This window comes from Jatropha curcas, unplaced genomic scaffold (genome assembly GCF_041381405.1).
Source record: "Jatropha curcas cultivar XTBG-Jc1 unplaced genomic scaffold, XTBG_Jcur_1.0 HiC_scaffold_723_pilon, whole genome shotgun sequence".
NCBI classification, from domain to species: domain Eukaryota; kingdom Viridiplantae; phylum Streptophyta; class Magnoliopsida; order Malpighiales; family Euphorbiaceae; genus Jatropha; species Jatropha curcas.
The window spans coordinates 7,670-33,835 of NW_028322532.1; the positions used below are offsets into that span (position 1 = coordinate 7,670).

A 26,166-nucleotide genomic window follows, 5' to 3' on the forward strand; every position below is an offset into this window, starting at 1 on the left:
ATTTCAGCCAACTGATGATAGCATCCAACACTCCTTCGTAAAAGGACACAGTATCAAGCAATGCAACATAATTTTCACCTCACCATTACAAATAGGGCATCGACTGTCAACCTCAACACGCTTCGAAGCTATAGAAAAACAAACATGCAAAATATTTGATAACGCCCTCCAAAAGAAATTTAGGATTTATGGTGGAACATTTAGAGACCGAACCCGCTTCTAAACCTATTGCGATATAGAATTTAAAGCTCTATCATGATTATAAAATATTTGATACCCTTGTTGGTAAAAAAATAACATCCATTTATCTTCTTGCATTATGAGATTGAGAGCGATCCTCTTAATCAAGTCTATCTCAGTGGTGGTAAAAGCCCTTTCAGAACCTCCATGTCCAATTCTCTCCTCATACCTAACATCAAATCCGCAACACAAACTGCATCCATACCAGATGTATTAGGTGAAGCCATGGGTCATGAAATGCCAAAGTAGATTGACTATTACTAATGTGTTTCATACACCCCTGTTTAAGAAGAAACTGACCATTACAGATTGATCTCCATAGATAGCTTGGATTTTTACCAACTTCAACATGCAAAAAATCAGTTACGAGTTAGTATCGGGCTTTATATAGTCTTGTGACCAAAGCTTGAGGTTGATTCAATAGATTTTAGCCTGTCTTTGCCAAGAGAGTTGTATTAAAGTGACATAACGAACAGAAGCCTATCCCACCGTCTTCTTTTCGCCAACAGAGATTACGCTAGGAGAACCAATGAATACCAGTGCCACCATTCTCACCATTACGCCACCAAAAACGATTCATAGCCTTCTCTACTATATCACATATCTGCCTTGGAAGCAAAAACATTGTCATAAGGTCATTCAGTACTTCTTGAATCATCATTTTAAGTAGAATCTCTTTTCCAGCACGTGATAGGATTGATTGTTTCCAACTTGATAATCTCTTGTAAACCTTATCTTGTATATTAGCAAAGACTTTAGTTTTATTTCTTCCCATAACAAATGGAAGCCCTAGATACTGTCCTAAGCTAAAGACTACTTTTACTCCGAACAACTTGCCATTAAAGTATTATTGCTAAAATAGATTTTCGATTTATGGAAATTTACTTGCTGCCTGGATGCCTTCTGGTATAGCATTAAACAATGCCTAATAACATAAGCTTCAACTGCTAATGCTTTGAAAAAGTAGAAGCATCATCAATGAAAAAAAAGATGTCAAATAGAGGGTGCTATACGGTTTAATTTACATGCCGCGTCTTTCAAATGATTTGAGCAAAGCCTATAAACCCTCAACCACAAATAAGAATAGATATGGTGATAAAGGATCACCTTTGCACAGCCCACAGGTTGGAATAATAGGACCAAATTGCTTACCACCATGATTAATATGATAAACAACCGTAGAAACCAGTCGCATAATTTTTGCAACCCACTCCGTACAAAAACCCAACTTTAACATCATCTCCTCCAAAAAATCCCATTCAACCCTATCGTATGCTTTACTCATATCAGTTTTAAGGCACAAAACCATTTATACCCTGCGTTTTCCTTTTTAAGTAGTGAATAACTTCAAACGCAATCATAACATTATTTATTATAAATCTACCTGGGATGAAAGCACTCTGAACATCAGAAATAGCCACAGCCATACAACCCCACATTCTGTTATCCATCACCTTACATACAATCTGCAATGTAATTGAGCCTCAGATCCAAAACTAATTCTAGTTCCTTCTTCGTTGATATGAGAATTATATTAGTTACATTGTTGCCAGGAGCCATCTTGTTATTATTTAAACAATCCAAAACAACATTACTAATATCAATACCTACAACTGACCAGAAGGATTGATAAAAACCTGGATTAAGATCATCTTGCCTAGGTGCTTTATCAAGATACATAGTAAACACTGCTTTTTGGACCTCCTCTATTATAAACAGTTGGCATTTAATCTCTAATGATATCTTCGTTTTCACACATTCCAAAACTGTCTCCATCTGTCCCTGTTGCGAAATGAACACTGCGCGAAAATAATCCATAATTAGGCACTCCAAACCTGAATCCCACATTAGCCACTGCCCATCTGCATTTCGCAACTGTAAAATACTCTTTTTTTTTCGCCTTACTGACGCCATCATATGAAAGAACCGAGTGTTATTATCGCCATCTTTAAGTCAATGCTGCTTGGCTCATTGCTTTCAATATAGATCTTATTGTTTTAGTATCTCAATATATGCTGCTTTGGCCATTCAATAAAGCTGAATATCTATTGGGTGTCGACTGCACCTGTAGCGTGCCATTTGAGCTTTACTTTCATGTAATCGATCCTTAAACTGTGCCTTCTTTTTTTACCCCATTCAATGAGATACTCACCACAAAACTAAATTTGATGATCTATTCCAACCTTTTACCTTTATCCCATGCTTCCTTAACTGTCGTAAATGATTCATATGTGGCTTCAAAGTTAGGGCAATTTCATTATTTTAATTAACATAATAGAACTTTGAATTTAGAAATAAAAGGGCCCAAAAAATAAAAAATCAGCGGGCCCAATTTTTAAGTGGTCCAAATTTAAAAAAAGGCCAACATTTTATGGAAAAACCTAGAAATTGAATCGAACCGATTTATAACTGGTTCGATTAACCTATTTCAGCCAGTTTTTATTCGGTTTCTACCAGTTCAGGCTGGTTTTTTAGACATTTGAATTTCTTGTGCAACTCAGACTGGACCACAGTCCGGTTCCCTGTCGAACTTGTCAAATTGGTCAATTCGGTCCGATTTTCAAAACAATAGTGTTGCAATAGAATTTTAAATTGCAATTACAATTAAAATTGCAAATTAAAAATACTTTAATATGTAATTCACTCCTGACTTTAGGTTAACTTAATCCAAGCTTCCTCGTTCATGTAAATTTATTAAGTTTAATTGTTGTCTTGAACAAATAATATTTTTCCATTCTATAATTATAAATTATAATTGTTGTCCTCATTATAATTATATACTCTTTTCGTTCTATTTATATAGAAAAAGTTAAAATTTCTATAGGATTAATAAGGTTGATTTTTTTGTGAATTTTTCCTAATTTATCCTTGAAAAGAGAATTAAGTGGTTCCCATATTTCAATAAAAGAGTGACAGAGGATAAGAGAGAGAAGGAGAAGTTACTTAAACGAGAAGGTTTATTTGCTTCAAATTCCAAAAAAAAAAAAATGTGGGCTCCACATTCATGTAAGAATATTCACATATTTTTTCTATAAGTGTGTACTAACTATTCTATATGTTTGCAATACTTTAACTCGTTGTAAGGTAAAGTTGTTTATAGAAATTAAATTGTAAGTGTGCACAGCTATTAATATGTGCAAATATTTTGTTATAGAAGTTTGCAAACTATCTTGCAAATTTGAGCAAAAATCAATTATATTTTGTGGTTATATCTTTTTTTTTTCTTTTTTTTTTTTTTTTTTTTTGCTTTTAACCATCCGCACTAATTTAGATTCGCGCCGGACAAGCCCATAAACAAGTCAAAGTGCTCCCTTCCGAGTGTTTAAAGAGACTTCATACTCAAGGCTCGAACCCAAGACCTTTGATTAAGAGAAAAGGGATTCTGTTATCCCATCCCATCTCTCTAAAGTATTTTCCGATTATTTCATTAATAAAACAAATAAAACATGATTAAATTAACACAAACACAAGAGTTATTTTTGCAATTTCTATTTAAAAACACCATTATACAACTGCATTAACACTTTAAAAGGGCACTAAACATAATTTAAGTTGTCTCTCTCTCCTTAACCATTTAAGAAGTTGATCGGAGAGAATATAAATGGGCACAACAATTTTTAATTAAACACTAGAAATTTCCCTTCGTTCTAGAGTTATTAGAGTTGCATGTAAATCTCATTATACGTGCACACTTAATTATTAAGTGTAGGCAGAAATTGTGTACATAATTCAAACTATTCTTACAAATTCAAAAATTTAATTTGTGCACATAATGTGAAGAAGTCCTCATTTTCTTATAACACGATATAATCTGTTTTGGAACATTAATTACCCAACCACAATAATATTTGCATTTTCTTGAAATTCTCCCAAGGTTAATGTTTAAACTAAAACCAAAATAAAAGTATATTGGACTTCTTGCGCATTAGTCCGAAAGTTACCATTTTATACAATTTTCTCTATATAAAAGAATGTCATAAAAGGAAATTTTTTATATATAAATGGAATGAAGAGAGTATTATATTTTATTTGACAAAAAAAAAATCATTAACAATTTCAATAGTTTATGATTCAAATCATACAATAGTAGTTTCATTTTTATATTTTATAATTATTTGAAAAATTTACCTTAAAATTAAACAATAATAATTATTAGTTCATTGTTTAAAGAGTAATCTAATTCTTTTAATGCGGATGCATTAAAGAAATAATTTAAAAATATTAAAATATAATAATATAGATTTTTTTTTACTATTATTTCAATTTCCTTTACTCACTTAAATGTATTAACCTAATTTTAAAATTAAAAGTAAACTCTATAGTAATGTATTTTGTTATAATTTAAGTTCTAAATAGTAATTTAAGATGCTATTGTAGTAGAAAGTTAAGGGTGTAATTAATATTAATATAAAAGTAAAATTAGAGTGAAATTACATTAGATCGGAGAATTAAACGTATTTGGCGCAAATGATTCGTAGCCTAACGGCAAGAGTGATGCTTTCGACCTTTCTAGATCCCTGTCCAATCCCTGACAATGTAAATGTCTTCGATTGGTATCTTCCCCTTATTGGGTTGTACTGTACAGGTGGTGGACTTCATTTTTTTTGTTTGAAAGATCAAGTTCGGTTCGGGTCTCTGAGCCGGGTCCTGCCGGGTATTTGATAACACTCTTCCCTGGCTATCAAATCTGCCCTCTTCTCTATCTGCTTCTCCCTGCCTCTCTCTCACTCCCTCCCCCATGGCAACAATAAACAAACAACTAAAACTCAAGCCTAAACAAACGTCTCCAATCCAAAACTTTCTGATCTGTATAGCTTTAATTGCATTTTTATTCCTTTTTTCTTCTCTAATTTTAACAAATGGTCCTTCTAAAATCCGAAACTCGATGAGATCCATGAAACCCAAGAGGCTACATTCTCTCCATGACAAGTACTTGTATTGGGGAAACAGAATTGACTGCCCTGGTAAGCATTGCGAGTCTTGCGAGGGTCTGGGCCACCAGGAGTCTAGCCTAAGGTGTGCCCTTGAAGAGGCTATGTTTTTAAACAGGTACCTACCTTTATATGCATTACTTCAGTTTGTCTTTGTTTTTACGTTGTTTGGTGAATTTTTGTGTTGTTGTTTATTTTAGTTACATGTTCTGCTTGGATTCTAGGAAATTGTGGTAAGTGGATTTGGATTTTTAGTTATTTTTTCTTTCCAGATTTGAACCCGTTTTTGTACTATTACTAGTTGCTTAGTTGGGTTGATTCTTTTTTTTTTTTTTTTTTTTTTTTTAAATTCACTGCAATATGTAATTTCCGATTAATTTTCGCTGCAATATGGAAATTCTGTATTTATTCAAAATATTTACTTTGGAATAAGGAGATCCCGATTTTGGAATGTGACCTCTTTTTCAGTTTTTTTTGGAGATTAAATTGGTTATGTATCTGTATGTATATTCGAATTTTTTGTTTTTTAAAATCATATCTGTATTGAGAGCAGAAAATAAAATTAATATGAATGTTTCTAGTTAATTGGAGAAGCACCTATTTAGGACTTAATTTTGACAGTCTATAAGATGAATTTATGTATTCCATTCAGTTAAAAAAATGTTTCATTCTTGCTTTCAGCTCTTTGCTTCTTGATTTTTATCATGGGATTTCCTTTGTTTAGATATGCTATAGATGTATCAAATTTATGATGATACACTGGTAAGTAGTACATTCTAATTGAGTTGTATTAGCATATTCCATCTCCACATGATTGAATGCAAATTCAACACCCTAATATATCACTATGTGTTCTTACATTTTCTTTGTCAATAAGCTTATCTCAATTTAATCAACTAATCCTTGATCCCAATCCAGGTGGTGTCTGATAAATGGATCTTTTCCTCTATTCTACATGGTTTAGCATCACACCTACGAAAAAACAGTCGGGTCCCTTTATACCTTATTTGATGTTTCTCTTTCAGTTTTTGTTATCTTCTTGCAGGACTTTTGTGATGCCTTCCTCAATGTGTATCAGTCCACTACACAATAAGAAGGGGATCCTATATCATTCTAATATGGCAAGTTCAGAGGAAAGGTATGCTTATTTAAGATCTCTCTTGAACATTATCTACTAGAAAATGAAAGTGTTATTCCAAAAACTACAAAGTACAGCATATAGAGCATTAACTCCAACATTGTATTCGTTCCAATACATGTTTGTATTATTCTTCACTTGCAACAATTTACTCTTTAGCTATAAGATTACCGTTTCTAATGACTTCTTGTTTTCGATAGCAGCTGTTCCATTGTTTATATTTGCATCTGTATAGATAAGAAACACAAGTGTTTTAACTATATTATTACATTCATCTTTAATTGATAGTCAAATAGAAATGTCAACTGTATAATCAAAACTTATGCATTTTATTTGGTAGGTGGGCTGCAAATTCTTGTTCCATGGACTCTTTGTATGATCTCGATCTCATATCTGAAACTGTACCTGTAATTTTAGACAATTCAAAAGTCTGGCATCATGTATTATCAACAAGTATGAAGTTGGGAGCTAGAGGAGTTGCCCATGTTGAAGGAGTTAGTCGGGTTGATCTCAAAGAGGACAATCGCTACTCAAATCTCTTGCTCATAAATCGAACAGCAAGCCCTCTTTCATGGTATCTTAGTTTAATTATCATGTTGATTTCTTCTTGCTTTTTCATGTTGAAGTTGAGAAGAAAAAGTAGTAACTGCGTGATTAAGAATCATTTAAAGTTGGGAGCAATCTTGGTGAAAATGGTCGACATTATTAATTTTGATTAGAATTTGAAGAAACATCGTTTGGTTATAAATAATCAAAACGTTGCTAGTATAATTCCTGAAGTGGGCAGATAATTGTTACTTTTTTCTTGTTGTCTGTTTTATATAAATATTTCATGAAGTTTTGAATGGCACGGTCTTAATGAGAAGATTGGGTATAATTGTTTTTTCCAAGTGGTTTATAGGAAGTTTCATATTTCTAGTTGTTTTATTCATTGTTTTAAAATACATTTGATTCTATGTTTTATATGTTTAAATGAAGCATTCTAATATGATGTTGAATATAATGAGTCAAAATTGCAGTTGACAGTTTCATTCAGAAGGGGGAAGGAACTTTTTTTTTTAAAAAAAAACTTCAGGTGGGGGGAGAAAAATATTATGGGAGATTGGTTATTATTTATGCAGCTATTTGTCACAAAGTACTTTTCCTTACATTTCAGATTAAGATTATCCTATCTTGCAAGTTTCTGTAAGGTACTAATCATGGTGGTCATTCAGGTTCATGGAATGCAAGGACCGAAACAACCGTAGTGCTATATTGTTGTCATATTCATTTCTTCCTTCAATGGCAGCAGAGAAATTAAGAGATGCAGCAGAGGAGGTCTGTGACATTTTAAATTTTTGACCTTTTAAATCACCATATAAAAAAGTGTCTGGCCGTGCGACATTTAATGTGTAAGGAGTTATTTAGCCATGCAGATGCCTTTTTTTTTCCCCAAAATTTACTGCTGAAATATAGTTCTCAAGACGAAATTATAAGAATTTTATCTAATAATATGATTTTAACTGGAGATGAACTGGGGACGTTACACGTCTCTGCTTCCAAAACATGGCATTCGGGAAATGAAGTCAAAAGGAGGGGGGGGAATAATTTTTCATTGGTCCAAATTATTATAATGACCTTCACACCAATTTGGGGTGATATGTTGAGGTGGGCCCAGAGACTACAATCCTCCCAAAATTTTCTCCGCCTCATTTTCACTAGTTTCACAAATAAGTGAAAGTGAGAATATTCCATTATTTTCTCCTACCCTTCTTTACCCCCATTCACTTTCCCCCTTCCTGGACAGTGTAAATGAAAAGTATTTGATACTAACCTGTAAAATAGTTAATAAGTAACTTATGAATTGTTTGTTGAAGTGGCTTGAGGGCAAGGCTGGAGCCATTACAGTTAATAGTTGGAAGCATATTCCACTATGCATCATTGACTGCTTGTATGTGGGAGCCCCATACTGATAACACCATCCTTTGATGTACCATGGTGTTCAGTGGAAATGGAATCAGATTTGTCAAGCCAACTTCAAGTAGTTGGCAAAGCAACATTTTAATTTTTTTGAACCATTCTAAAGTATGTTCAAGGTATATAAAGTTTGCCAAACAATTACATTTCTCAAAATTCACTGGTTCACAGGTCACTACACAGTACAGGTTGTAATAAACAACTAATATTTGTGAGTAGTGTTAATATGCAAAGTGTAATTTAGATTTTTCTGTACTTGATTTTGTTGGTTCTCTTACCTTCTCCACATGCAGTAAAGTTCATGATGGAATCTAGTTTCACAAGACAATCTGCTGTTTTTCAACTTCCTGCTAATTGATCACTTCCCTTTGCTTTGCGTTATTCCAGTTGCTGCAAAGATTTTTGTTGAAAATCTTCTCATGCTAAACTTTCATTAATCTTACAATCTATTTGTAACTATTTTCATCTACAGATTAAGGCACTTCTTGGCGATTATGATGCCATCCATGTTCGCCGTGGTGATAAATAAAGACTAGAAAGGGACAGGTTTGGTGTTGAACGGACCTTGCATCCTCATCTGGACCGAGATACACGCCCAGAGTTTATTCTCCACAGGATTGAAAAGTGGGTCCCACCTGGAAGAACTCTTTTTATTGCTTCAAATGAGAAGACACCGGGGTTTTTTTCACCTCTCTCTTCCAGGTAAACCTTCTCAAGCATGTATAAGATCCGCATGAATTAGCACTCTAGATTTTATTCATTGCATGACCCTAATCATTTGTTACTTTTTCCAGGATATGGAAATAGGATGAGTGTAGGATACAATACGTACACAATTCTTAAAATTTTAATAACATGTGTATAAGCAATAATACACCAACAAATAAATGCATATTTAAATTCTCAATTTAACTTTTTGTTATTTACACACTCCACTTTCTTACTTTTCATTTGTTAAAAGTGGCAACCATTTTGGTTTATCTATTGTTATCACCTTTGGGCTCGGGGGATTTTAATTTCTTGATTTGTTGTTGATTCACGTCAGCTTAACAATGCTTTACAAATATGAGGGGCTAATAGGAAAAACTAGTTCGGTGTAGCAAATCTTCTGATTCTCTTAAATTACAGAATATATTTTAGTAAAATTTTCCTTTATTTTGAAATTTCAAATAAAATTTGCATTGGTTCTTAATTTTTTTTTTTGCTTTATTGGTGTGTATTGTGTGTTTCCACTTTGTTTAGTGAAGTTCTGATGCTGCTGTGCATTGTCACTTTGGGCCATTTGGAACACTTTTTCCGTTTCTAAGGACTTAAAATGTTAGGTAGCGTTTCACTGTAATTTTTTTATGTTAAAATTTTGGTACTTGAATTTGCAGATATAAGTTGGCATATTCATCTAATTATAGTCACATCTTGGATCCCTTGATTAAGAATAATTACCAACTATTCATGATTGAGAGGCTTATAATGATGGGTGCCAAAACATTCATTAAATCATTCAAGGAAGATGACAAGGATCTGAGCCTTACTGATGATCCAAAGAAGAACACGAAGATGTGGCAAATACCTGTTTATACAATGGACGAAGAGTGAAGTTGATGGCAATGTAGCTAATTACTCCTCTTTTTGGATGGTATGTTTGTTCATCTATTTATTCTACCATGCGACAGTACCAGTCACCAGTATGGAACATTGAATATTGGAATCTTGTAGCTTCAGCAGAGAATTGGTTCATCAGGTAGAATGAGAGGCTTACTAATTTCACCAATGTTTATGGGGATGAAGGTGAAATACAGGTTTTATCCGCTTTTTTTTTCAAATATATCGATTACTGCACTTGAAAAAAAAAAAAAAAAAAAGGAAAGAAAACTTGATGGTATTGGTGAATGGACATTGACAAAAACTATTATTTTGTAGATAAATTATCAGTTAATTGTAATGACATTTGCAAATTTTTTTAATTAATGCGAGTCTGTTAAATTCCACTTATTGCCTATTGCCTAGGGTACTATCTTTGCTTAATTTCTGTATTTTGTCCAATGATGGTCATTGACAAAGTAAGTTTATGTACCCTAACCCTAGCAGTAGATGCACTATTTTTTTAGAGTTTTATCGTGGAGTCGCTTAGGATTCTTTGCAGTCTGAAATTGGGTTTGGGTCTGTTCAGCTTGCGCCTATCAGCAATGCCTTCGGGATAGGTTGGATTGGAAAAAGAAAAGTTGAGGGAAAGAGGAGGAAAAAGGGGATGAGAAATATAGTTAAATTCTTAGGGCATTCGAGTTGGTTATATTGAAGTAGTGTCAACCCTCCGTTAGTTATATTGATTTAAACTATCATTTACAGCAGTGTCAACCCTCCTATTTACTGTAGGTTTTTTGGAATAATGCTCAATTTCCTTCTGGACTTGGGAGTAACATTCAATTTGTCCAAAAATCAACTTTGTACAAATTTACCTCTTGAACTTGCACCAAAAGAACACAAATTGAATATTGCTCTCAAATTGAGAGGGCAAATTGAATTTATTCCTAGTTTTTTTTAGGAGTGCATTGGAAGAAAAGTCAATATTCTAAAATGCATATATTCCTATTCTAGTTATACAATTTGCACGGTTTCTGCAGTATTTACACATAAAAGCTTTTAGGCCCAAGTAGGTTATTTTAAGCAAAATATACACTAATTCCTTCTTGGGCTAATATATATTTTTCTTAAATTGGCCCGCATAAACAATGCCCTCTACGCATAGGATGCTTTGGTTGACTCTTGCTAAAATGACCATGTGCACTCAAGAGCCGACCCCGTTTGCAAGCCACACGTGGTCTATATGAAAGGTCGATCCGTTCTTTTTGCTATATGTTTTTGATAATCGAAGAGCCACCTCATTGTCTGCCTCGACCACGTGTCCTTGCAATTAATATAGCGCATCCCTTCGTTTCCTGACCTCTCATTTCCTTGGGCCATGAACGGGGGTTATTTGTACTTTACCAACATAGTTTCTCTCATTCTCCTCTTCCATGCCTTGTCTTCACCCAATGGCTCATTCTTAGTCAGTTGATGATGGCCTATAAATAATTTTGCTTTAGCTCCCAAGAATCTCCCACTCGGCTCTGTTTGAAACCTTCCGATAGAATACATATATTTAGTATGTACTTAGTGATAATTATATGCAAATCTCCAATAATTATAGGGAGCAATATGAATATTTAACATAGAATCCTAATTAGAAACATATATGTTTTCCTAATTAAATATTAACTAGGGGTCAAGAAAAAACTCTATATATACAACATTATTTCTCAAAAAGGAGATGGATCTCAAAGCAATAAAACTTTAAATACTATAATCTTTCTCTAAAAATAGTCTATAATATCTTTGAAGCTATCCATTGGTGTAGTGAGCGTGAAACACACCTTCCATGAATAAAAGATAGTCTACTGAACTTACTTTACACATCAAATTTTACATTAACACTCTCGTATTATCTCTCTATTCTCTATTTTCTCTTTATTTCTCTCCATATTTTCTATTATTTTATAACACGTCATCAGCACGATTTGTTGTACCTTCGATTTCGTTTTACCTGCTTTAATTTTATTCTCTATATTGCTTATAAGTTATAAACTAGGTTTTTTCTGTTTTTTGGCCAAAACGATGGCCAGATATATATTTTCTTTTTATTTGATTATAACATAATTAGTAACACACTTTTATTAATGATTAGCATATTATTGTTCTTTTAATCATATCTCAATTTATAATTATTTAATAGTTTTATATTCTTACAGTATTGATGCTATTATTTTAACATAATTGTTGCTATTTATCGATATATATAAAATTTTCAATATAATTTGAGCCTTTTCAGTTTTTATAGTATTTTCAGCTAATCTGTGATGTTTGGTGTTCTGCTAAAGTAATTATACTATCATAATTTTATTTTCTATATTTATAATAGATAAGTTTTGTTTATTATTTAATTTTATCAGTGACTTCTCAAATATAGTTACGTGTTACAAATATTATTCGCTAAATTATTGGACCTTGGTTAGTATTATTTAACTTTTAGTTACTAACTAAATTCTTTATTATGATCTTATTATCCAATAAAATTGTTCTCATGGCTTTTAATATTACAGGTTTTTTTTCTTCCTTTCTATGAAAAACACAGTTTCACTTAACCCTCCTTTGGTTAAGTGAACTCAAAAATAGTCTGTGGGTCCCACATATATTAGTATTATATTGCCTAATTTTGACCAAAATCAAATTAGGGCTCAATTTTGACAAAAAATTGAAAATAGGGTGCTTGAGGGGTTAGTTGATTTTAGGGGTGAAATTGTGACAAGACGCAAAATTGAGGGTATAAATGATGATTTACCCATTTTTTGCCACCAATACTCGTGCTTTATCATGAGTCCTATTATGTTTCCCAAACTAATGCCCCAATAGCTCCTCTATATATTTTTCGCCATTAGTACCATGGCTTCCTTAGGGTCGATACACAGCAGTAGATAATTGTTGTTAAAGTTCCTTTTGTAGAGTTGTCCATCTTGTTGCCAATAATAGTAGGTAGATCTTCTAACCTTGTCATCCACATGGTAAGAGGAGTGAGATAGTCCATGATGTGAAGTCTCCAGTCTTGAGAGAAGTCAATGGCGAAGCACTGATCCATCTAGACTTGATTCTTTAGATCCAGGTTCCCTTGAGTCGGGGTTGAAATACTATGGAGGTTACATAAAATTCTGTTAGATATCCAGAGACATGTCGGACTAGTTGTTTCATATAAAAAAATGCTAACTGCGACCGATTTTTCGATCATGAAATATATATAATGGGTCGCTAAAATAAAATTAGTGTTTGAATAGTGACCGAAGAGAGTAGTTTCAATTTATCTTGTCACTGAGAAATTGACGGCCGAATACAACTTTGGTCGCTAATTAGCGACCAACAGTTTTGTCGCTAATATGGAAATATCAGTTGCTAAATATAATTAGATAAATGTATAGCGTCAGTCGCTATTCTATCACTAAAATGTCTATCGGAATAAATATAATTACTATCGTTGTCATTGATTGATGATTATTCTGTCGCTATTTGTGATTAATTATAGTTAATAATCCGTACCAAAACAGTTGCTAAATATGAATTTTTAAAAAATAAAATTTAAATTATTAAAAAATGAAAAATATGTACATGTTAAAAATACACATATAAGATATATATAAATTAAGCCAATCAATCCACAATATGCTTTTCAAACAAGTGAACAAAAATCTAATAGTTATCGTTAAAGCTTGTTTAAGATATACATGTACTTCATACATTATAAACATTACAAAACTTAGAAAATGATGAAATAGTCAAGGATTTACAGAATTAGAAACATGGGATGGAGAGTTAGAATCCAATATGCCAGAGGCTGGAGGAATAGAATGAGGTGGAGGAGTCAAAGAAGCAAAAGTAGATGCTACAGTAGAAGCTAACGGAGCAGGAACTAGAGAATCAAAAGGAGCTAGCGGAGCAAAAGATCACTATCTAGCATACATCTCCTGTTGATGCAACTTAAGCTATGCAACCTGCTCCAATTGTTGCTTAGGCCGATTTCATAGATCTTGGATCTCTTCCGTAATAGCGTCTAGCTAAATTGGTGTGGGTCTACTGGCTGAGGTCCTAGGTGAGTAGCCTTAGAAAACGGATGACTGTGAACCAGCGCAATACACCTTCTTTTTCTTCTTACCTCTTGCAGCCTCGAGATAAAGCTGCAACGCATTGATGATTGGTTGTTCACCAATCTAAGCTTGAGAAGAAGTCGCATGCTCAAAACCAGCAGTGTAATTATTTTGAAAGTGAACATAAACAATGGGGACAATGCAAAATTGTCCAAAAAATTAAATACAAGTAAATAATTATGAACTTACCCTAACAAGCTCCATGCGCTTGTCCATGAATGTCACTCCATTATGTTTCTTTATGTGTATGTATATGAAGACCTCCATTGTAGGCTAACGACCTAACTCCTTTGCCTGTAGTGCAATTGAGAACACCATATTCATTTAAGAGTAAACTACAATTCTAGAAGTGTAATTAGTTCATCATTTTCTCATTAAACTCAGTTATAAATATGGAACTGTTGATGTGTCGTGACGGGTCAGCTCCCTCGCCACCCGTCTCACTGATTTTGTTACGTGACATGATCTCACATTTTTTTACATACTCAGGATCAAACCGAGCCTACTGCCATTTAGTTCAGACCTCATTTACTTATTTCCTATCCTCTCCATCTTATATAGGAAGTCAGAGTACTGATTTGCGCACTGTCTCCCAACCCTATTAAACCTAGCCTAAGTAGTATCTGGCTCCATGTAAACTCCAGTAAGAAATAGAAAACAAAATAATTTTATCAATTTTTTTCACAACCGTGCTGAAAGCTTCCAATTTTAAGTTGGAATGTTTACCAGAAACCCATCCTAATATAGCTGCTTTGCATCCGATGCTATGAAACCCAAAACCTGCCTTCTTTAGCCAAATGAAGCTTGAAGACCCTCGTAACAACTTTATATGCATCATATGATGGGTGGAAGCTGTCATATATAATAAAAAAGAAATAAACTTAACTTTAATTCGCATCACAAGTGTCTTTAAAAGTTATAGTTATAAAAATGTCCAAATGCATAAATATATCCCTGTACTTTATGGAAAAAATCTTATGGCACCAAACTTTTGAGTGGCCTATTATGCTCCTGAAGTTACGAATTTTGCTAACGTTGTATCTCTCTCTATACTAGTAATAAATTTTTTTTGGTGTTTTTGACATTTATGTGCAAGATATTCATTTAACATGTGGTTATTATAATTTTTGGAACAAAATTTTTATAATTTTCAACTATTTGATAAGTGTTTGCTTGATCTATTTCAAAATTTTAAGTATTCAATAGAATAATTTTTTACAAGTTGAATTATTTAATCGGTCACAATTTTATAAATTAAAATGTTCAACAGGTCAAAGTAAAATTAGGGTGCCACAAAGTTTTTTACATAAAGGACAAGAGTGAATTTTTGCATTGAGTTGTCTTTTTTTGTATTTATATATCGTCCATTAACTACCTTCAAGGTTGGATAATTGCTTAGCCGAACTATTAGAAAGCATCACAAAAGAAGACGTAAAAGTTAATAATATTATTTTAAGCATATTTAGCAATTTGTAACATATTTGCATAAAAGATATATGAAGCACAATATTAAACTAGATATTTATCTGGTGGAGGAGCTGGTGGAGAGGGTGCTAGAGCATATGAACTCGGAGATTGTGTAGAAGGAGGTGGAGACAAGGGGGGTCATATGGGTGTACCACTGCCTTGTTCTTTACCTCTTCCCCTTCTTCTTGTTCTTCAACTCATTTTGAAGTACCTAGGACTATGGGCTCCACTTCATCATTTTCGTCTGACATACCAATATCAATGTATGTCCCATTTTCATCATCCAATCATTCTGTTGAATTTTCAACTATTTCTACTAGTAATGCATCAATCTCATCAACTTGAATTGGTTAGATTTTGAGGTTATGATAATAACTTAAATTGAAATTCTTCTACAGTTGATCTAGCTTTGATCTTACACACTGCCATCAAATCCAATTGATCTCGCTTCTTCGATGGATATGGAAAATAGTACAACAGTGGCTTGCATTGCTAGAATGAACTATTCATACTTTGTTTATTTTCTTATGTCATTAATTTCTATAAAGTTATATTTTGGATGAACCTCTATATCAACATTGGGTGTGTGATCGAACCATTCACAGTTGAATAAAGGTCAACTTGGTTAGAAGCTGACAAAGAGCCTGAGCTTCCAGCAATCATTTACCCCACATTTCCCACATTGGGCGACAAATTTGGAGATGTTCTCTAGAGTGAAAGAGTTGTCCTTGCCCGAGAAGAGAGTGAATTTTGAGATCTTATATCCTTTAGAAAAGGATACAGTTGATCAACCCAATCCAAGTAAGGGAGTCTGTAGACTGGTCATGGCATCAGCTGAAATTCTACTCCTGATTTCGCCAAAACCTTAACCAATGCATTCGGGTTATAAACAATGGTAGCTGTCGGCTCAGGCTCTACTATTCTGAGAGGAACTATATTCCTGATTGTATCATAAGTGTAAATCCCTTCGCCCAGTTGTTGCTCTGCAATAGCTAGAGATATGGTTACCTCTAATTATTGCAAGGTGTACGGAGTGGTGTGGTTAAATCTTGAGTGGCCATTACAATAGGACTTGGGTTCCTTCTTGGAAGTGTCCTGGTCAAAATGTTAACACCTTCGTACTGTAAGTTAGGCCGAACTTGTGTTTTCATCCTAGGAGTATCCTGGTGAAACAAGTCACCTACTGCTTGTGCTCGACATCAAGTTTGACATTTTTCTGGATCGATTTGGATAGATGCTGCATGTTGCAATAGGTTTCTTGTTGAGTCTTAGCGTTGTCTACCACGATCAGCCTTAACACGATCATCATCTCTTTGGTGCACATACCGAATGTGGACTAGTTTTCCTTCAATACTTGTCGGTGGATATAGGTCAGGTCAGTCTCATGATAGCACCGTCTACATGATAGGCTGGTTCCCACGAGAGTATTCACTTGCCAAATCTTGGCCTCTAAGTTTGCCATGAACCTACCCAAGTGATTTGGTTGTTCTAGGTTGAGAGTTCTCAAGAGTTTGGCGTGGAATGCCCATTTCCAAAATGACTAAGGCTTCAGTCTGTTGTAACTTATCCTTATTCTTTGTGACCACTTTATTGCTGGTCTTAGAGACATCCTAATATATGAACAAAGCTAAATCGATTCCATCAAGCGTGCAAAAAAAGTTATTCGATCTAAAATTAGGTTCAGATCTCTTAGGCTTGTGTTTGTCAGGAATGCCTCGAGACAAGGTGGATTAGTAGGCTGATGGCTATTAGTTGAAAAAGAAGGGGATCAGAATGAGAAGACTTCAAAAGGGGAAAAAGCAAATATAAGAAAAATATTAGAGAAATGAAATAAGGGTCAATTTTGCCCCCAAAATTTATATACAAAGAGCAAACCCATATTTCATCTTTTAGGGCCAATTCCAATAGCAACTCACACAAAATGGTCCAACTTAACAATCTAGTTATAAGTGACAGTGATTTTTCGCAAGTATACGAAACCGCAACAAGTAATATAGAATGAGTAGAGTATCATTTCCATGAAGAGTGTATACCAAGTACCAAAATTTTGTTAACCTACTATTATTTAAACGACAATAAGGGGAATTATCTTAAGAAATTAACTTCAATAAATAAAAGAGAATAAAAAGAAATCAAGCAAGACAATTATTGATAAGAAGAAATCAAGGAAAAAAAACTACTAGATATTTTGACTTCACTTAATTCTATCCAATTTATTTTATTAGTTTGATAATCAATTTTTAATTGTTCAAGTAGGGGAAACAATCCTAAAATCCCTAACAAGCTCTCCCGATGTATTGTTAGTTATTTTAACCCGGACTAATTACCTATCTTCCAATAGCGTAATTAAACATGAATTAAATCATTAAGTTTTATAGTTTGTTTATGAATTTATAACCTAAGTTTGTTAACTTATGAAAACCCCGCATGAGTCAAACCATATAGTTTCGACATCAAATTATATTCTCATGCAAGTTATTACCTTTCTCATATCAAAAACTCTTCTCCTAATAGTAATTAATGAAATAAATCAATCCAGGGGAGAAACTCTACCTGGAAGCATTAAGTTCAATAATAAATTATAGTTTGAACAAAGAAAAGCAAATCTAATATTATAAATTGGAAAAGAAATTAAGCTACATCAATCCCTAGATGAGAGTTTAGTTTGACATAGTAATTAAATAAAACTCAATTAAACTTGAAAATAATTCCATAATCACTGTGAATAATGAAAAGTAAAAACAAGATTAAGAGTTTATAGATAAAAACTAGTCAATAAATAATTTTGGACGGCTTCCTTGAATCTTTACACAAATCTTAATCATTTGAAGTCTTAGGAGAGAGAGAAAACAATAGAACAACATATGGTAGAACCAGAGATCCTGAAATAATGAATGGCTTTTCTCTTTATATAGACTTCCAGGGGAAAACTCCGACTTCGTTTAGGAAATATAGTCTTTATTGAGTAGGAATCTCTGATTGGAGACTGTTAGGCTTTTAATTTCTTCTCAATTAGGAATCTCTCATGCATCTAAATAGGATTTAAACTTGATTAGCATGTTAGGAAAGTATCTCATGTGGCCCATGCAAGTGGTAGGGACTGTGCTGACGTTTTCGACCCAAAATAGAACTTGATTTTCAGCACGGGCGTGCCATTAGGCACGGGCTGGGCGTGCTGGAGCCTGAGTTCTAAGGTGATCGCAGCACGGACCATGCTTAGGTGAGCATGCTCTAAGATAAATCCATGGCACGGGCGTACTGGTCCGCACGGCTAGGGCGTGCTAGGCTCTGAGTTACCAGGATGGATGCAGCACGGGCTGTGCTTAGGTGAGCACACCTTTGAATCGATATCAGTCTGTGGCACCGGCGTGCTAGGCTCTGAGTCTCTAAGCTGATTTTTTCCTTGAATCCTACACGGGCGTGTTGGGTTGTACGACCAGGGCGTGCCAGCTTCTGAGAGTTTTGCTTACTTTGCTCTTTTCTATATCAAAATCCTACAAATTTCTTCAAGATCAAGTGAATTATTTCAAGGAAACTTTGAACAAAAACATACTAAAGCTGAATAAAAACTAACTAAAGTGATTAAGACTACTAAAAATCCTAATAAAAACTATATTAAAAATATTATAAAAATAACACCTATCAATAAGTCCAAGCATGTATCAAGCCAAACAATAAAGCGATTGAACTGTAGTGAAATACCGACTCTCCTTTTTAAAAACACCAAAACTCACAACTATCTATCTCTGCAACGTGAAGAAGAAATGAAACTCTTCCCTAATTTCTTCCTCTTTTTGTTTCAAAATGTTACCTGTATCATTCTATTTTCTCGATTTAGATTTTTTTCTCCCATTGCCATTGTTAGTCGATATCAGGAAAAAAATCTATGCTTAAATGATATTGTTATTAATCTTCTTGTTTTACAGATGTGCAGTTATTTATGCCGAATCCATCTAGTAACCATCATCAAGACACTAATTATGCATCTTCTTCTTTTAATTGAAAAAATGCAAGTAATGGTTATCGAAATTCTATATTAGAGAGATATAGTAAATTTTGAAACATAACCGTAGAAGAGCAAGCGATACTAGAAGATGGTTAATCAAAGTGATTTCCTTTCGTTTTTTTTTTTCTTTTAATTTATTTGAAGTTGTTTTTTTTCTTTGATTCCATAATTGTAATTTTTGGGGTTTTCTTTTGGGTCATTAATTAGACATTTTTATTACTTTTATTGGATAGAGTCTTCTACGAGAAATATATTCAAAATTTTGTTAGAAATCTTAGGGTTTACCGAATAATTCTTTGTATTTTATGAATTTCAATTTATAGATGAGTAGAGAACTTGAAATATTGAGATATATATATATATATATTAATTGCAAGACTTTCACATGTAGCCAAAATGGATTAAATTGAATTATTTGTGTGAATTGAAAAGTTGAAATTGGCTGAAAAGTTGAATATAAGCTTTTTGCCCTTCGTATACAAGTTTAGAGCATAAATTGGCCTTTTATTCCGAAGAGAAATATAAGAAATTAGAAGATTGGAAAACCAAGAGATTAAATATGTCTTGAACACATTAGAAAATTCAATTTGTTTGGATAGATTCACATGTTAATTATTATGAAGTCATTCCGTATTTACAGGAATTATATGAGTACACGCTAAGAAAGAAATATTTTAAAACATATAATATTTTTAGCCTATACGAAGTCTAAAATACCTTATATTTGTAGGATATTTATAAAATTGAACTCTAGATCCAAGGGATCCCCTAAGACATGTCTTCTTTTCTATATTCTTTAGGCTTTTATAGTTTAGAGCTACTTATTTGGACCTTGATAATAGACCCGCCTCAACAAATAAATAAAATAATATATTTAATTTTCAGTGAAAAATATCTATTAAATGAATTTCATTATAAAAAACTTTATTAATTAGAACATTTAATCTATTTAATTATAAATTCTTTACTGTTTAATTACCAAAAAAAAAAAATTAAAAATTGACGCACCTAGCTAATTTACAGCCGACCTGATTGACTGTTGACTATTGAGTATTGACACTTGAATATGGAGGGCCGGCAGAATTTAAATATGATTTTCTCTCACAGCCAATTTTTGGAATCATTCATTCCCCCGACCCACTACTCCTATTAGCTAAAAAACAAAATGCCTAAGTCTAAAAACAGTGAAAATTGCATTCATCAACGGTGTAAGATTATATTAAAAATTATAAATTCAATATCAACACTCAATAATGTTAATATCGGCCTATTGAGATATTATTCAAATCAAATCCGCTTTACAGATTTTAAATTGGTTTTTTTTTGGGTCAAACCTTTTAGACAATATTTATAATAATATATATAAATTTCCCATTTAAAATTTGAATTCAAAACTTTTGAAATTTATAAATCGGATATTAAAAGAAAAAAAAAAAACGGAAGAAAGGATAGATGGTGCACATAATTCAGTCTCCAAGCTTATAGTATTCATCCTAAGATAGAAATGTTAGGATTTAAACTTTAGCACACGCATTATATTAATTTTAATATAATTTAGTTTCGATTAGAGTGTAGCAATTTAATAAAATTTTAAGTGTGATTTAATCAAATGTGATGTATTTTAGTTTTAATTTTAATTTAATTTAGTATGTGTACTTTCATATATATATATATATATATATATATATTAATATTATTTAATTTCAATTAGGGTGTTGTAATTTATAAAACTTCAAGTGTGATTTAGTGAAATTTGATTTAATTTAATTTAATTTCAATTATGATATCTCAATTGAATAAAATTGCAAATGTAATTTAATCAAGTTTAATTTCAAGTGTAACTTAATCAATTATTACTTAATTTAATTTTAATTCAGGTATTAATTTAATTGAATTTCAAATGTGACCAAACGTGACTTAATCAAGATGATTTATTATTTAAATAGAATTTGAAATCAAGCGTGACTTAATCAATTGTTATTTAATTTAATTCATAATGTGATTTAATCAAGGATGAATTTAAGTCAATTAGAATATCTTGGATTTAATTGCAGTGTTCCGATTGATCTAGAATCGGACTGTGGCCGGGCACCTTCACCTGAAGGGACTCGATGAGTTGTTCGGCCTGATGCCGGCGGTGAGACTTACCGTCCACCCTTTTAATTTTTCTCTTCATATTCGCCTGAACGAGGCAAGGAGCAGTTTAGTGTCATTGAAAACGTACCTGCTCTGCTAAAAACCAGTGATAATGGCGTGAATATCAAGGCCATCCCATCTCTCTAGAAGATGAGTGCAATTGGATATTTTCATTGTTTGGTTCCTCTTTTTTTTTAGTTTTTATATTTATTTTTAATGAAAAAAAATGGAGACTTTAATGAAAAAGAGAAATTTATTTAAAGATATTGAATCCTTGTTTTTCGTATAAATAATAATTACTTTGTGCTATGAAGTATTTAAACAATGAAAGATATCTTAGGGGTATAATAAACCGCAGTTGTTTATGTTTTATTTTATATTTTTCAAATAAATTACAATTTTATTTTATTATTAATTAGTTAAAATTTTGTTTAGAAATTGAACTTTATATTATATATGTTGACTTTATATAAGTTGAAGGATATTATGTATAATTTTTATCCTTTTTTGTAAAAATTATTTCATATTTACAAATCTTATATTTTAATTGTATTGAAAAAATATATTTTAAAAATATTAAAATAAAATTCGGTTGAACCGTATTGAATCCGGTCGAACCTTCTAGTTAATAAACCACTGCCTTCACCAGTTGAATGATTGGTCCGGTTCTCAGAACATTACTTGAAACTAAGTATAGCTTAATCAATTATTACTAGTTAATTCTACTTTAGGTATCTTAACTAATTTCATTCCAAATATAAGTTAAATGGATCTAATCAAAGTTGACTTAATTAAATTTAAGTTTGAAGTGTTTTAATTTGATTCAATCTCAAGTTTGAATAGGTATAATTTATTTTAATGACACTTAGTGTGTCACAATTTATTAAAATTTCAAGTGTAACTTAATTCAGTTCCAATTACAATGTTTTAATTTCAATTATGATATCTCAATTGAATAAAATTTTAAGTATAATTTATCAAATGCAATTTAATTAGATCATTTTAGTTTATTTAATTTAATTTCAAATGTGACCAAGTGTGATTTGAACACGCTACAACCACAATCATAATACCTTAATTTAATTTTAAATGTGCCTAACTCTAAGTTAATCGAGTAAAATTTAACTTAATTTTAATTAAGGCATTTTAATTTAAATCAATTTTTATTTCAAATATCATCGAATGTGATTTAATGTTTAATATTTACTATTCTAAATCCTCCATGTAAACATGAAGAGAATACATTTTTATTTTGCAGCTCACATCATTCTTCCCACCTTAGCATAAAATTACCAATAGACTATTTTTTATTCTTTCAGGGGACTATATTTTTAATCGTTCCCTGGACTATATAGTTCAAGTATATATAGAATGAAAATGATTTTCAAAGAGAATTAATGATAATATTTGCATGTTTGACATTTTTCCTATTGTATTTAATATAATCTAAACCTATACATTTTACAGTGACATTTTAATTGGAATTCTCCAAACTATATGAGTAAATATACATATTTTAAACTTAATTTTCAATTTTCAACACATAATATTTGACAAAAATAATATTAATATAGAAATTCTAAAATCACTAATGATTCGAATCAAAATCATCTATAATATGATTCATTATGAATTAAAAATCTTTTCCGTCACATATATGCCTCCACGCTCTACGAGTGTTCCAAGAGTGGCCGCTCTTTTTTACCGGTAGATAAAGTTTGTATGGAGGATTTTCACTTTGGTCGGTCGATTGGTTATAAATAATTGTCTATTTGTACTCGTTGAATGGGTGATTTCTAGGAACCTTGTTCTGTACAAACTACAAAGTAAACAAATTATGAATATTGATTCCTCACCTAAAAGTTCGGAGTCGTGTCTATCTTTGACTTGGTCCATTTGTGCTTGCTGGCACATGAAGATGCTCGTCACGCTTACTTGAATATTTCCTAATTAATTACTGTATTGTCTAAAAAATATAGTTTATTTTCATATATATTAAAAAATATGATTAAAATAATTTTATTTATATAATTTTTTATTATGTCGTCTTAAATAATATATGAGTTGAAATGATAATTAATAATTAATGGAGATAACTGAAAATAATATAATTTAATAAAAATATAATAGATAATTTAAGAATTAAGTACAATAAAAAAAAGTGCAGCATTATATTTTATGACAAAAAAAAAAAAAAAAGATGACATTTTTTTGGACAGAGGTAGTTTAATGTTATTTCTGTCTATATGTGGATTCTAAACAAACAAATTAAGAACATAGAAAGTCAGAAGACCCGATTAGCAATGGAGTCTCTCTTTCCAACTCTTCTTGTTTCCTTAATCATTCTTTCGTTATCAACCCTTTTCTTCCTTTTCGGCAGCCGTAAAAACCACCGGTTTCCTCCAGGACCTCCAGGATGGCCAATTCTTGGCAACCTCTTAGATCTTGGTACTATGCCACACCGTACTTTAACCAAGTTAAGAGAAAAATACGGGGGCGTCATTGGTTTAAGGCTAGGCAGCGTGAACACTATGGTTATCCTCTCGGCCAAGCCAGCTTCCGAGTTATTCAAATACCATGATCTTTCATTCGCAGAACGCAACATAACCGAAACCATGCGTTCTCATGGCTATAATGAAGGTTCTTTAGCCATAGCCCCTTATGGTTCCTATTGGCGTGTATTGAGACGGCTAGTTACAGTAGATATGCTTGTAAACAAGCGTATCAATGAAACTGCCTCTATAAGAAGAAAATGTGTTGATGATATGTTGCGTTGGATAAAAGAGGAGACTTATGAGGCTAATGATCATGGTATTCATTTAGCACGATTTGTCTTTCTGATGACATTTAATTCATTAGGAAATCTCATGTTCTCGAAAGATTTGGTCGATCCAGAATCGAAAGAGGGCTCAGAATTTTTCACAGCAATGATGGGACTAATGGAGACTTCTGGGTATGCAAATGTTGCAGATTATTTTCCATGGCTTAGGTGGTTAGATCCTCAGGGGTTGAAGAGAAGGATGGATAAGGAGCTTGGTAAAGCTTTGGAGATTGCTTCTAAATTTGTTAAGGAAAGAATTGAAGAGAAGAAGGTTGTTGGAGATAGAAGGAAGGATTTTCTTGATGTGTTGCTTGAGTTTGAAGGAAATGGGAAAGATGAACCAGCTAAAATATCAGATCGCGATACCAATATTTTTATCCTGGTATGTGATTTCCAATTGGCTATAATTAATTCTAGCACAAAATTTATTTTTTATTTATTTTTGAATATTTGGGAAAGGAAATTCGAATTTGGACCAATTATAATATTGTATATGCACTTAACACTAGGTTATATATCTCGGTATACAACACAAAATTTATTTATTTTTCTCTAATACCAAATTAATTGTTCATTAATAAATAAAAATATTCATTTCCCGTTATTTGGTAGCACTTATTTTAAGATTAATTATTAATTTTATGTTAATAATTATTTTTAATTAAAACAAGTACGTTGACCTGTTCATTGGCTGAAAACGGATAACATATTCAAGTCGAAACAACAAGTTCGATAGATCCAATAATCAAGTTTAATAAATTTTATATTACGGACAAATTCAATTTTAGAAAAAAAAAATTGAGTATATTCTCTGTAACTATTTAATTGTATTTTCCTTTTGGACAGAGCTTCTAATATATATAATTGCAAAAATGTGGTGCAGGAAATCTTTATGGCCGGTTCAGAAACCACCAGCAGCACCATTGAATGGGCAATGACTGAGCTTCTCTGCAACCCTGAGTCAATGACAAAGGCCAAAGCTGAGCTTGCCTCAGTAATAGGACCAAACAGAAAGGTTGAAGAGACTGACATAGACAACCTTCCATTCTTACAGGCTATCGTCAAAGAAACTTTACGATTACACCCTCCTATTCCATTTCTGGTTCCGCGAAGAGCAATGCACAATACTAAATTTATGGGTTACGAAATTCCAGTAAATACACAAGTTCTTGTAAATGCTTGGGCTATAGGAAGAGACCCAAATGTGTGGGACGAGCCATTGTGTTTTAAGCCTGAAAGATTTATAGGGTCAAATGTTGATTATAAAGGTCAAAATTATGAGTTCATCCCTTTTGGAGCTGGAAGAAGAATGTGTGCAGGAGTAACTTTAGGGCACAGAGTCCTCCACCTTATCTTGGGGTCTTTGCTTCACCATTTTGATTGGGAACTTGAAGCCAATGTGAATCCTGAGAAAGTGGATATGAGAGACAGGTTGGGTATTACCATGCGCAAGTTGGAGCCACTAATAGCGGTTCCTAAAACAGTGAGATTTGAAGATTAATTAGTTGAAATGAATTTTTTATTAGCGGTTTTTAATTTATTAGCAATTAGATAATGATTTATAGGTGGTTTTAGTATAGTAAATAATTTCTTTATCACGCGCACGTTGTAGTGGATAAGTATTTATACAGTTAAATAAAAAGATTGTGCATGAATTTAGATTAAATTAATTAGCAATTATAAAGAAAAAATACAAGTAATAATAAGGCATATTGCATTAGCTAGAATAAGAAAAATTGAAGGAAATT

General features: G+C 32.4%; 2 protein-coding genes across 2 annotated transcripts; both read left to right on the top strand.

Moving 5' to 3' along the window:
* Positions 1–4,712: 4,712 nt before the first annotated feature.
* On the top strand, positions 4,713–10,250 carry LOC105643898 (uncharacterized). The gene is made up of 6 exons (XM_012229137.4): positions 4,713–5,289; positions 6,217–6,309; positions 6,650–6,883; positions 7,524–7,626; positions 8,738–8,967; positions 9,642–10,250. Exons 1-5 carry the CDS (start codon positions 4,979–4,981, stop codon positions 8,792–8,794), a joined length of 798 nt encoding a protein of 265 aa, XP_012084527.2. The 5' UTR covers positions 4,713–4,978; the 3' UTR covers positions 8,795–8,967; positions 9,642–10,250.
* A 13,631-nt stretch (positions 10,251–23,881) lies between these two features.
* LOC149491729 (cytochrome P450 76A1-like) lies at positions 23,882–25,933 on the top strand. The gene is made up of 2 exons (XM_089717077.1): positions 23,882–24,800; positions 25,302–25,933. The coding sequence occupies exons 1-2, from the start codon at positions 23,901–23,903 to the stop codon at positions 25,917–25,919; spliced, it is 1,518 nt and encodes a 505-aa protein (XP_089573203.1). The 5' UTR covers positions 23,882–23,900; the 3' UTR covers positions 25,920–25,933.
* Positions 25,934–26,166: the final 233 nt, after the last annotated feature.

What these genes read in the sequence shown, in the direction of transcription:
- LOC105643898 (XM_012229137.4), top strand. Translation starts at nt 4,979, where the DNA reads ATGGCAACAATAAACAAACAACTAAAACTCAAGCCTAAACAAACGTCT. An exon ending in ACAGCAAGCCCTCTTTCATG is followed by an intron (nt 6,884 to 7,523) that starts GTATCTTAGTTT and finishes GTGGTCATTCAG; the next exon opens with GTTCATGGAATGCAAGGACC. An exon ending in TAAGAGATGCAGCAGAGGAG is followed by an intron (nt 7,627 to 8,737) that starts GTCTGTGACATT and finishes TTTCATCTACAG; the next exon opens with ATTAAGGCACTTCTTGGCGA.
- LOC149491729 (XM_089717077.1), top strand. Translation starts at nt 23,901, where the DNA reads ATGGAGTCTCTCTTTCCAACTCTTCTTGTTTCCTTAATCATTCTTTCG. An exon ending in ATACCAATATTTTTATCCTG is followed by an intron (nt 24,801 to 25,301) that starts GTATGTGATTTC and finishes AATGTGGTGCAG; the next exon opens with GAAATCTTTATGGCCGGTTC.